The 13,167-nt window shown below is 38.1% G+C and overlaps 1 protein-coding gene across 2 annotated transcripts; it reads left to right on the forward strand.

Moving 5' to 3' along the window:
• Positions 1 to 285: 285 nt before the first annotated feature.
• gucy1a1 (guanylate cyclase 1 soluble subunit alpha 1) lies at positions 286 to 12,284 on the forward strand. Of its 2 annotated transcripts, XM_085459229.1 has the most exons (8): positions 286 to 758; positions 1,031 to 1,098; positions 1,872 to 1,960; positions 2,066 to 2,781; positions 5,780 to 6,265; positions 8,068 to 8,211; positions 9,812 to 9,966; positions 10,609 to 12,284. In XM_085459229.1, the coding sequence occupies exons 1-8, from the start codon at positions 519 to 521 to the stop codon at positions 10,745 to 10,747; spliced, it is 2,037 nt and encodes a 678-aa protein (XP_085315355.1). In that variant the 5' UTR covers positions 286 to 518; the 3' UTR covers positions 10,748 to 12,284. The 2 variants fall into 2 exon arrangements, with proteins under 2 accessions (XP_085315355.1, XP_085315356.1); XM_085459230.1 differs by lacking the exons at positions 286 to 758; positions 1,031 to 1,098 and having other exon boundaries at positions 1,909 to 1,960; positions 2,038 to 2,781.
• Positions 12,285 to 13,167: the final 883 nt, after the last annotated feature.

The following is a 13,167-nucleotide window of genomic DNA, read 5'->3' on the forward strand; positions in this document are numbered from 1 at the left end:
ATTATTAGAGTAAGCCATGCGAGATTTGTAATGCCAAATAAGATAATAAATGTAAAATGAACACCTTTCAGCGCAGAGCGGGGATATAACAGAAGTGTGGTTAACCTTATACGTTACTAGTTTTATTTGATGGTTCCCTGTCGGGCTAAAGTGAAAAAATTTTTTTTGCATGCGACGAGTCGTCTGGAAATAATTTCTCATTGCTGATAGGTTGCTTGGCTACACCATCCCCACTTGCGCATGGATTGGCTTAGTGCTCTTGCCCCCCTCTAGTTCCTCATTGGCTTTTGGTAATGATAGTTCCCTGCCATCATTTGCCCATGCTGTTTTCAATAAATATTGTATGTGGTCTCTGGCTTTGGTGCTGATCATGTGAATCGTCGGGTTGAGAGGAGGAAGGTATCCCGATGAGCACATCAGATGATGGAATTTCCCCCAGAGACCACAACTGCTCGTCCACAACTGTCTCCCTCCGAAATTAGATAAGAGAGAAGCGCCAGGAGGTTACAGCCGGGAAGATGTTCTGCGCCAAGCTGAAAGAGCTGAAGATATCCGGAGAGTGTCCGTTCTCTGCCAGCGCCAAAAATAATGAGCTCGGAGACTTTGAGGAGCGCTCAACTGAGACGGCGGATTTATTGCCTGTTTCCAAGGACGTGCACGGAAAAACAGGTGAGGGTGTACCTCGAAAGAAGACAAGCAGAGCCAAAGTTAACCTGCATACACTTGGGGATAGCATCCGAAAACTGGCATGTCCCGAGGTGAGTTATAAATGCATTTCTTATTCACCTCATGTATCTTCTGCAGTGTTTTACTTAGACCTGTGAAAAAACACAACTATTACTGCATTTATCGCATCTATTTTTATTTATTTATTTATTTTTGCCTTAAAGCACAGACACCATGCCCCTGTGTCCGCTTGAGACAATGAAACAGATAAATCTTATGCTATAAATATTAGAGCCTCTGTAATTGACGTTTAAGTATTCCCAGACGCTGACCTTTAACTTGCTTTGGGCACTCTGTGATACAGTTTCAAAGGCTGCACACTGCCCTCCAACGAATGATGACACTATCAGATCACAGCAGGGACTCTGAAAGGTAACTGGTGTTTTTAATTTCAGCTGCCACCAACACATCAATAAAAACACTGCTCATCCTATCAGCTGCAGTCTGTGAATTATAGGTCTAGCCCACAACTTTCACCACAGCGTGTATTCCTCATGATAAAAATAGTGGGGGTGAGATGTGTGATTTGTTACAAAATATCTTCTGGCACTCTCACTACTAGACTGATACAAGGAGTTGTGACACAGACTCCGGCTGCTATGGATACCTGGAGAAAAAGAGAAAACCCTCCCAAATGAAGGGCACATTAGACTGCTATGGAAAATATCACATGCGCAGTGACATTAATGCGTAGTTTTCACAGTAGGGTCATGGTCTGATGAGGAGCTAAAACGATTAGTGTATTAACCAATTAGCTGAAAATTAATTTGGAACTATTTTTGGTGATGTTTTCCCTCATTTTTGATGCATGTGTACCGATTGTTACCTTGCCGCAGCCTCTCAAATGCAAGGTTTTGCAGTCTTTGTGGTCACATGTCATATATGTGGATATAGAAATATAAATATGGAAAAAAAAATCTTTGGCTGTTTGTTCAGACAAAAAAGCACATAGAAAAATGCCACCTAGGAAGTTATAGCAGACATTTTCCATTTTGTCTGGGATGTTACAGACAGATGAAAAGGAAAATCAATGGTTAAAATGATCTTGTGGACAATTCCAGCCGATGTCTGCTGTATCTCAGTGACTGTCTACTGAAAGTGTGTTTTTAATGTGTGTCTGACTTTGATATTTGTTGACTTTCCAGTCTAGCAATTTCCTGTTCACATCACCAGAGCTGTAGCAGTGAACCAGAGCATTTATTAGAGATGATGAACATTCATTCTGTCAAAACAGGTAAAGACAAATCGGAATCTTATTGGCCAAAACATGCTAATGTTTTAGGGGGGTTTTAAGCACTGATTGTGAATTAGATCCCTATCCTCTTCATGTATCTAACAGGAATCCCGATAGAAGCTTTGAAAATTGCTCTTGGTGAGGAGATTTTTAATATGTGTTACGAAGAGGACAGCCACATTTTGACGGTGGTGGGGGGAGCGCTCCACGACTTCCTCAACAGCTTCAATGTCTTGTTGAAACAGAGCAGCATGCTGCCCAACCCGGATAGACGAGATTGTGTAAACGAACCTTCGGTACTCTGCTTAGACAAAGATCCGGGCCTGCTTACTGTCTATTTCTTCAACCCTTGCACCACCACTGAGCTCTTTTTCCCAGGAGTCATCAAAGCTGCTGCCCGCCTGTTGTACAACACCACTGTGGATGTGGTGATGGACCTCCAACATGGCAGAGACACCATCTTGCAATCCAGTCCACAGCCCAGCCTCCTGTACACAGTTGTAGTTAAAGATACAAAAAATCTGAGCCCCAGTCCGTTGCGGGCTACCTCAGCTGGGACCCTTCCTACCTCTCTCTTTTCCACTATCTTCCCTTTCCATCTGATACTTGACCAGGATCTGGTTCTGGTGCAAGTAGGACACGGGCTCAGGAAAAGACTGATCAGGAAGGATGGACTCAGACGGTTTAGTACCTTCCAAGACCACTTCTCTATTGTGTCCCCCCAGATCAAATGTACCTTTCAGGGTATCCTCACTATGCTAAATGCACAGTTTATCATTCGGATAAAGCATGGAGTTGCCACCACAGATAACACAGGAAAGGTATGTTGATACATCTGTGAAATTCCTTGAAAAGTGACTAGAGAGACTAGAGAGGCTGAAAACATTTTCCCATCATCACCTACATGTTTAAGGAACTTGGGTAGAAGAGGGGGAAAATGGGCTGCTTATAAGCATCGTAGCTTATTAGTGGTGTACTTGGGTGCACTCGGCCTGAGGTAGAGATCAACATTATACCCCCAGTGGAGATCAGAAGGAAATGTCAAACCATTTTATCCATCAAAGCCACAGCCATGCTCATGCTATTTTTGTAAGGGTGCACAGCCATCAGTTGCAATGAGAGGTACTGGCGAGTAAATGTTGCATGCTATAATGAAACTTATTCAAAGATGCTTCCACTTAATACCATGTGGCACTTGTCCTCCAGTGGTAGATTTACAGCTAGTGAACAGGGTCCAATTAAAACAGGTAGAAATCAGCAAATGGGCGAGCCAGCAAGTTTCACAGTCTCTTGCATCTTGGGTCAGCAATTTGATACTTATATTCCAGTCAGCAGAGATAGCACATTAACATAACTTGAATTATCTGATACGTTAAAAAAAGGAAAAACGGCCCACTCCTATGGCTCCACAAATCAAATTTTCATGTTCATTTATTCTAACAAATATTTAATAATTTATAGTAGAGAGCAGAGGTGTGGACTCGAGTCACATGACTTGGACTCGAGTCAGACTCGAGTCATTAATTTTATGACTTTAGACTTGACTTGAAAAAATGTTCTAAGACTTGTGACTTGACTTGGACTTTTACACCAATGACCTGGGACTTGAATTGGACTTGAACCGGTTTACTTGAAAAGACTTGATATTTCACCCCAAATATAAAATTTAACACGCATATTATATAGAGATTGAAAATGTGACGTCATTCACGGGTAGAACCGCAAAGGATTCTGGGAACTCGTGGCAAGAGGTACTAGCGCGTGCAGGCTTTCAATTGAAATCAGTCACACAGCGATAAAAAGAAACACAAAAATGTCAAGAAGCTGTTGTATTATTAACTGCAATAGCCGGTCGCATGACAGCCACGGGAAGCCGACGGGTAAAGAGATCGGTTGTTATCGGATTACGACGTTTAAGAGAAATTGTTCGAGCCATGTTTCCGAAGTGACAAACAGGCGACGGATGGCCTGGATTGCAGCCATTCAAAGATCAAATATAACGTCCCAGAACACTCCAGCTCACAGGTTAGTCTGCTCCAAGCATTTACACGAAGGTCAGTCTGCTGTTGTAGTTAATACGTCATTTTCATAACATAATTAGTGATATAGGTTACAAGCAAGTCTGGCGCTGAACAGAAATTGTCGCGCTATGCTCCTTTATTTATTGTGCATAAATAGTGAATTGTCCTGACACAATATTGCGTTTCGCTTCTGTTATTATGGTACATTGACAAAAACATATACTTTTATTCACAGGATAAAACAGGTTTTTTGTATCACTAATTGCCCAGTGCGATTACAACATACAGTATTGTTGTCACTGCTACATTTCTGTGATGGGTACCAGAAATTATTTCCACTACTAATTAATTACCGTTGAGCTCAAAGGTCCTATTAATAAACGGTTAAGGAATGTGTATTTATGAAGACGATTTGTGAGACTGGTAAACTTATATGATACGTACGATGGTCTTTCGTTCTACACGGTGCGTTTCAAGGTCCTGTACCCATCCGGCGGTAAACTGTACCTGGGCTTGTTGCAGTGACCTGAAGTTACTAAACTTCATGAGTGTATGCACTCACTCCAAGAACCGTATGCTTATAAATATGCATATAAATATGAGATAGCTGACTTCATCTAACTAGCAAATGTTTTCCAGGCTACGTTGGTGATGCAGTTTTTTTTAATGTGTGTGATATTTTTGTCATGCGATTTTAAAGCCGGTCCTACAACCGCATCCAAGAATAACATGCAGCTTATCTCAGAACTGTCGGTGAAAATTATTCTTGGAGCTAGGTTTAATTGAGCTGCATTCTAAAGAGGTGCAATTTCACAATTTGTGTATATTTTCTAAGTTCACTATTTTGTCATGTGTTGAGAAAAACACAGATTTAAAAATTACATGGTCTAATATTTACATTTAGCATAACTGCAACATTATTTTTTCGTTTTTTTTTTAAAGACTCGAAAGGACTTGAAATTCAAAGTTTCAGACTTGTGACTTGACTCGGACTTTTACACCAGTGACTTGAGACTCGACTCTGACTTGCCTGACATTACTTGAGACTTGACTTGAGACTTGAGGATAAAGACTTGAGACTTACTTGAGACTTGCAAAACAATGACTTGGTCCCACCTCTGGTAGAGAGAATATAAACATGAGAAATCAAAAGCATTCAGTGTCATTGTTGCGAAAGCTGTCTGTCTATGAAAAATAAAGAATAAGCTGTCAAAAATTTTAGCTATTTTCAGACAAAATGAATGAAATCGGAAAATTGTTGAGAAGACGATGTCAGATCTCTTCAAAGGCAAACAAACAAAAACACACAAACCAAAGGCTTGCAACGGTTTTTATTTAAACAACCCACATTTTTATCTCTTGAAGTCTTGACTGTGAGACAGATTGACCAATTGACCGGCTTACATTCCCTACATAAATAAATCTTTCAGCTTTGTTTAAAACTTTGGCTGATTGCAGCTGTATGCAGCTGTCATTTTATTTTACTGGAATATTTACATCTCTTGAGGGAATTAATTGTGTATACATTTGAAAAAACTGCTTCCATGGATAAAAACACCCCCCACAGCATATATATATATATATATATATATATATATATATATATATATATATATATATATATATATATATATATATATATGTGTGTATGTATGTATGTACTTTTTTTTAAAAAGAAAAAAAGGCATCCTACAGTACAAATGCACAGAATATTTGAGCTGTAAGGATCTCATAGCTTTTAATAACAATTTTGTTAAAAATTTCTAAATGTTTCTCATCATTTTCCTTTTCCTTTTAGCACATGGACCTTAAAGGTCAGATGATTTACGTTTCAGAGTCAAACGCCATCTTGTTCTTGGGATCGCCATGCGTGGACAAGCTGGAGGAGCTGACAGGTCGCGGCCTCTATCTGTCAGACATCCCTATTCATAACGCTCTCCGTGATGTAGTCCTGGTTGGCGAGCAGGCCAAAGCACAGGATGGTTTGAAGAAGCGGTTGGGGAAGGCCAAGGCAGCCTTGGAGCATGCACATCAAGCTCTGGAGGAGGAAAAGAAGAAAACAGTGGATCTCCTCTTCTCGATCTTTCCCGGCACTGTGGCACAGCAGCTGTGGCAGGGTGAAACCGTCCAAGCCAAGAAGTTTGACCATGTTACGATGCTCTTCTCTGATATTGTGGGCTTCACGGCTGTTTGCTCAATCTGTACGCCCATGCAAGTGATCACCATGCTCAATGAGCTATACACCAGGTTTGACCACCAATGTGGAGAGCTTGATGTGTATAAGGTAGGTTAATATATATTGCTGAGCTGAGCTTTTTTTTATTTTTTTTATTTTTTACAGTGAACATTCACACATGCTTTCATGTCTACACTGCACAAATGTTGGGAAACCACTCAGGTGTTAACAATGCTGGATCATTGTCAAGCTTTCAAATTTGTTATGGAACAGTAAGTGACATGGTACAACATTAAGCAAGACTCAACATCAAGATTGAACATCCTAGGATTTTTGCAGTTTATTAGAAAGTCATTTTGCTGGCAAAAATTTCAGACTTATAGATAGGTGACTTCTTTCTTTATGAATAGCCACAACAACAATCGTTATTTTATTAATACATTTGTTGGTTCATTAATTTTTATGTAAGTACACTCGATCTTGCTAGGAATGTAAGTGTGCAAGTCAGTTGTAAGTACTCCGTTTCTGTCTTTTGTAAATCATTAAAATCCTTTTCTTAACTCCCACGTAAATTAAGGTGGACATTACCTGTGTGTCCCGCATGACCACACAGCTGTGCCTGCAGCTTGAATAACTTAGATATAATTATACACTAAAATAATATACACATACTATACACACAAAACTCATGGACAAAGAACTGCCCCTGTAACCCATTTGGTAGAAGAAGAGCCTGCTGAAGCTCTTTCTGCAACATCCCGGGCCACCAGGACAAGTATAATATACATACATTTATATATAAATATATGTGTATATATATATGAATAGGAGGTTACAAATGCATTAAATGCTTTCACAACATTTTGAACAAAGTAATACCATTTTGTGTACAAAGGACTGTAACTCAACCAGCTAGCCAAGTGTCTTGCATAGGCTGCTAATCTGCAGGGAGGCTGGATAATGTAATCAAACTGTCGTGGAAGCATAACAGAGAGAGGAGCGCGTTTGACAAATATCTCGTAAAACGCTAGGAAGTCAGAGGTTCCTTGAGGACCCTGTTTCCACTCCACATGTGTGAGCCTAAAAATAGTTTTACTTTGTTCCAGCCACATAGCAGCTGAGTGCTCTCCAGTTCAGATTTGCACAGAATAGAAGAAGAAAGGGGAAAAAAGATGGACTTTTTAATAAAGTACTACAGTATTACAGTTTAAGTTTTATTACACTTACTTGTCTTCTGCTGCACGATGGAGGCAAATTGTTGCAGACTGTTTGGTGAATATCCACTTTACATTTATCACTCTGTCTAAGGTTCGTTCCCTTCATGTCAAATGTATTCTTAACAGTTAAATATCATAGTCTCAGATTAAAAAAACACATAGGGTCCATATTTTCATGTGATCACACCAGCCACAACATCATTGACCAAGCTTCAAGAATATCACATTTATATATCAGATGAAGATAGCTCATATTGGAAGACTTACTAATGCTTTGGAAATGAAAATAAAGGACTGATGAGTAAAGTAAGGGTGGGCTACTTCTGCTACGTCTAACCCATTGTTCATGCGTCAGACCACACACATCTTTAAAGTTTAAAACTACACACCTAAACACATTCACAGCTATCACATAACTATTGCTTTAACAAAACGTGCCTGCTTACACATAGATAAACACACACGCGCGCGTACACACACACACACACACACACACACACACACTGCTACTGCTACAATATTAATATGCACCAATGTCGCGGCTCATAGCTTAAACGTGGTGTGCCACTTTAAATGCAGCAATAAAGCCCTTGACATTGAGTAGGAGAAGACATAAAAAGCTCCTGAAACAATGTATGCCGTTTTATATTTGTCTTTGTAGAAATAATTTTAACAATCTTCCGCTTTATTCAGGTGGAGACCATTGGTGATGCATACTGTGTAGCTGGTGGCTTGCACAGGGAGAGTGACACTCATGCTGTTCAAATTGCACTCATGGCTTTAAAGATGATGGAGCTTTCAAATGGAGTTATGACGCCAACGGGAGAACCAATACAGGTGAGGGCCAAGCACTAATTACTGTACAATTCTTTATTCAGTCAGATTATGTAACTTCCAACAGTGTCCGAGTGTTTTTATTTGGAGAGTTTTAAGAACAAGAAAAAGAGAACTATCACTACATTGTTGTTGTTACAAAATGTTGTTTATTATAATTTGAATATAAAGCAGATAATGATTTCACACAATAAGTAACGCTTTAATGGCTTCCTGCACTTTAAACTGTTGTCACTATTATTGGTGGCTTTCCAGTTATTGTCCTTATCTGCAGAGAACTTGGCACAATTAACGAACGATGACGTTGACAGCCACTACTGTCACTGTATCAGTGAGTCAGACAATTTTGGGGTTTTTTCAACATGAGTCTAACCTATCAAAACAAGAATGTGAATCACAAAAGCAGAGTGTAACATCTTTAATAATTAGGTGACACTATCTAATCAGAGTACAAATCATAATGTTTCACCAACATCTGACTCAGGATGATTTAATTGTGTGTCTCTGTGTCTCTCTTGACTGCTGGTTGCTCTTAGTAGCAGTTCACACAAAACTTATCTTCTGTTAAGAAATGCTGATTCACGCACTCTACAGAAGAAGTTTATGTATGAAGCTAGCTTGATTTCTATAACAGAGAAGTGTATTCAGAGTAATGTATTTCTATATAGTGTGTAAATGCATTATTAATTTAATAGCCTCACATTTCAGCTATTTGGTTGCATATTAAATTATGAAAGAATTAACTGTGAATTATTCATCCTTAACTGATTAGCTCTATTGACCTTGAACTAAAAACCTAAATAGATACATATCTTGATCGAATGGCATTGATTCAAGATTCATTCTGCATTAATTTATGTATTAAATGTCAGAAATAAAATAAGTTAAACATTACTTAATTTGTACTCTTCATAAGATGTTACAAACTGCGCAGCACATTACAGCACAGAATTTATTACACAGAAAGAATTGTATTCATAAAAGTGAACTGTCTTAGATATTTGACTAAATACTCTGATATGTAATCATGCATGTCTGATGATGATAAAACTATGTGGTGTTTTTGCCTTAAAAAGTCCTAATTGGCCTAACAGCTGTCAGAATCAGCCAAACCAAATATGTGCAAAGTCATGTCATTAACTTCCACGAATGCCAGAAATGCCATTCTGGATGTTTCCTCAGTGGTTACTTGGGAAGGTTTTCATCCCTCTGAAAACACCAAAACGTTATTCTGTAGCAAAATTATACCCATACAATATTGAGAAAATGTTATGCTGAGGAATTAGATTTTGTTTCTAATATATGAAAAATATAAAAAAAAATTAAAAAATTAAAAAATAAATAAAAAAATTATATATATATATATATATATACACACACACCAATATTTGTAAATCTCACTTTTCCCAAAATTAAAATTACATCGGTTTCTTGGCAGGTCTCTGCATTTGTTACTGTATTCAGATGTTACTTTCACCATAGGTGATGAGTATAGCAGCATGAGAATGAAGGCAGGAATGGGTGTCATCGTGCACACGACTGCGTGCATGTGTAAGGCAAGACAAGCTGAAACTTGAACTAAAACATCTCATTTTCTTCCTAGATGCGTATCGGCCTCCACACCGGTTCAGTACTTGCTGGTGTAGTTGGGGTTAAGATGCCTCGCTACTGCCTTTTTGGGAACAATGTCACATTGGCCAACAAGTTTGAATCATGCAGCCAACCTAGAAAAATCAACATCAGCCCCACAACCCACAGGTGATATAACTCTGCAACTTGGGAACAAGAAAAGTAGCTCATAGTCACATGTCACTGTCTCAAAACATATAATCTGAAAAGCTTTGCAGGTTCAAGTTAGTCCATCCCAAAAGGAGATATAATCTCCCATTGAAAATGCTACCCTTTAACTGCTTGAAGTGTCCTGTTTATCATCCAGACAGTTCTGCTGTGACTTATCTACATTGTCAGGTAACACAATGACAATTACCCCCTACAGACAGACCCACAAATAAAAAGAGCTGCTACCTAGCTGGCAGCTCTTACGGGGCCACGCTGCTACTTATAGACTTATGAAAGGTGACCACTGCCTCATTTTTATGAGACAGACTGACCAATCAGAGCAGACTAGCTATTACTGGAACTAAAGAAAAGCCTTTCAGAACAGAACAATAACTGTTCAAAGTAAACCTATTCAGGCAGAACCCCCCAAATAAAATTGCATACCTCTCTTTCTGCACAGTATAATTTGTTTCCACAAGTGGTTGTTGCAGATAACAAAAAACCCAAAGTGCTCTTGACAGGAAACTTAACATTTGGATGAGCACTGTGTTTCCTCTTGTGTCAAATAATTCGCCACGTTGTTTTGAGATCCATCTTTTATCTGTGTGCTCTTTGTCCCAGATTGCTGAAGGGTCGCCCAGAGTTCGTGTTTGTTCCCAGGAGCAGACAGGAGCTTCCGGCCAACTTTCCAGACGACATCCCTGGAGTTTGTTACTTTTTGGAGGCGTCTGTCAAAACTTCAAAACTGAATATGAAATGAAGTCATGTGACAGATCCCAAAAACGTTAGCTATGGAGTAATATAAACCTATCTAGTGAACACAGTGCAACAACCTTGTATATCTTGGTTTTGGTTGAGTTGATGTCGATGATAGTGTCTTCGAGTCAAACTCTTGCAGTTGCTTAATTACAGAGATGTCAGTTTACTGTCAAACATGAGTCTTGTCTCTGTACAATTATCCATTTGTACAGTTGTTGTAGAAACTTACTTCATCTTTCTTCCAGAATGAGTCATCTGCGCAAACTGATATGATATAAAAGTAGCTTTCATTTCTAGCTCCTGCCAGAGATATAGAAGTGCTGTCAAGAGAGGACTTTGGGACTGTTGTTCTAAGACTGTTGTCTGTAAAAAATAGTATAAAATGTATAGTAAATGCACCAAAAAGCATACAAATTTTTAAAAAGAGTCATTAAAGTTTTTAATCTTGTAAAATGTGGCTATGTTACAAAAATACATTTTTGATATGATGACCTGTAAATGTCTGACTGCCCAGACTAGGTACCTGGTAAAGCAATGTGTCCTAGAATTACATACAAATAATAAAATAAATAAATAAATAAAAATACATTCTTTAATAACATATAACACAAACAATTAAACTATATTAAGAGTTTAGGATTAAACCTTTGAACCAATGAAGCAATGCCGAGCAGATCAAGGTGCCTTATGCAAGCTCTACAGGCAGGATCATATGTTGGTTTACAAACAAATGCTTTTATTTATTTATGTTTATTTTTTAATAAAACACAACCAATAATTTCTTTCTGAGTCAGACAAAAAACATATACACTGTTTTTTAGGTGTGTTGTGTAACATAAAGCATTCCTAACTCTCAGTATCTTAACATACGTAATGTTTGTGCATACTTTTAGTCTTTTTCCACACCTCACATTTATACTATATTTATTACATGAGTTTCATCGCACTCCTTTGCTACAGAGGGAATATGACACGGCCAGAGTACAATGAATGTCACTCATAATGATGTGCTTTAACCATTATTGTAATGTAATCAAAGTGCAATAAATATTGACAAACAGTTTTAAATGAATGACTCTGTAGCACATTGCATTGTATGAATAATTGTCATCTTAAGTTATTGACATATATATGATGCAGTACATGCATTGAAAAGTAACTAGAGGCATTTACTCAATTACTTCTTTTCTGTATCATTTCAGGCACTTTTATTTTACTTGAGTGTTTTTAGTTTAAATTTCAGAGTAGAATAATTCCCTTTTTACTCCAGTACATTTATATGATAACTTCACAAAAATTAATTCCAAGGCAGAAACACACATGAGCTTCCTAAATTTGGGATTACAAAAACTATTTCTTACAATTCAGATTCATGCTCATTTAAATATTGGAATTGTGAAATTGTTGGCTAATATGTATGTTTTGTACGTTGTCTGATAGCTGATACTTATACCGCTGATTTTTGTTTATTTTTTATGTTGCTATTAATCCCTGTTGTGTAAACAAAGAAATTATTATAATAAATAACTATTAAAGTATTTCAGTGTATTATCATACTGTCTTGAAAGAGAATACATTTTGTTCTATTACTGACCAAACTGCATGTAGGCGCTGCATTGATAAATAAAAAAGAAATCCAACCAATGCCATTGGTGTCCTGCTAGTTCCAGTGTTTGGTTGATAAATCGCTGAATCACACCTTAATGAAATATAATGACTTTATCAGACCAATAGCGTATAACATTTTTAAACTTCATGTGACCAGCTACAGCATTAAAATGCTGTATGGAGAGCAACAAAAATGTTAGGTGCACATGTAAAGTGAGGATCATTTTAAAAATAAGACCATGAAAGAAATAAGATAAGATAAGATAACCTTTATTAGTCCCACACGTGGGAAATTTGTTTTGTCACAGCAGGAAGTGGACAGTGCAAAAGTTATGATGCAAAAATTAGAATACAATAAGAATAAATACAGTACACAGCTGTACAGAATAGAATAAAATAATATACTATATACAGTAGACTAAAATAGAATAAAAATATACAATAAGATAAAAATAGAATACGAATGCTATATACAACTGAGTAAAAATACAACGATGCCAGAAAAGATTATTGCACTTAGTGTTATTGCACATGTGTGGATGTGTGTGTTTGTTCAGTTAAAGTCTTTGTTGTGGAGTCTGACAGCAGTGGGGAGGAAAGACCTGCGAAATCTCTCCGTCCCACACCGTGGGTGCCGCAGTCTCCCACTGAAGGAGCTGCTCAGTGCTGTCACAGTCTGCTGCATGGGGTGGGAGACGTTGTCCAACAGGGATGACAGCTTAGCCGCCATTCTCCTGTCACTCACCACCTCCACTGGGTCCAGAGGGCATCCTAGAACAGAGCTGGCCCTTCGGATCACCCTGTTCAGTCTCT

The sequence above is a fragment of the Copadichromis virginalis genome, linkage group LG6 (assembly GCF_057382275.1).
Source record: "Copadichromis virginalis isolate Kocher_CV1m ecotype Utaka linkage group LG6, C_Virginalis_male_GT1.1, whole genome shotgun sequence".
Lineage (NCBI taxonomy): Eukaryota > Metazoa > Chordata > Actinopteri > Cichliformes > Cichlidae > Copadichromis > Copadichromis virginalis.

Excerpts from the sequence above, each read along its gene's own strand:
- gucy1a1 (XM_085459229.1), top strand. The coding sequence starts at position 519 with ATGTTCTGCGCCAAGCTGAAAGAGCTGAAGATATCCGGAGAGTGTCCG. Across the intron at positions 1,961-2,065 it reads CATTCATTCTGTCAAAACAG|GAATCCCGATAGAAGCTTTG; the intron begins GTAAAGACAAAT and ends TGTATCTAACAG. Across the intron at positions 6,266-8,067 it reads GAGAGCTTGATGTGTATAAG|GTGGAGACCATTGGTGATGC; the intron begins GTAGGTTAATAT and ends CGCTTTATTCAG.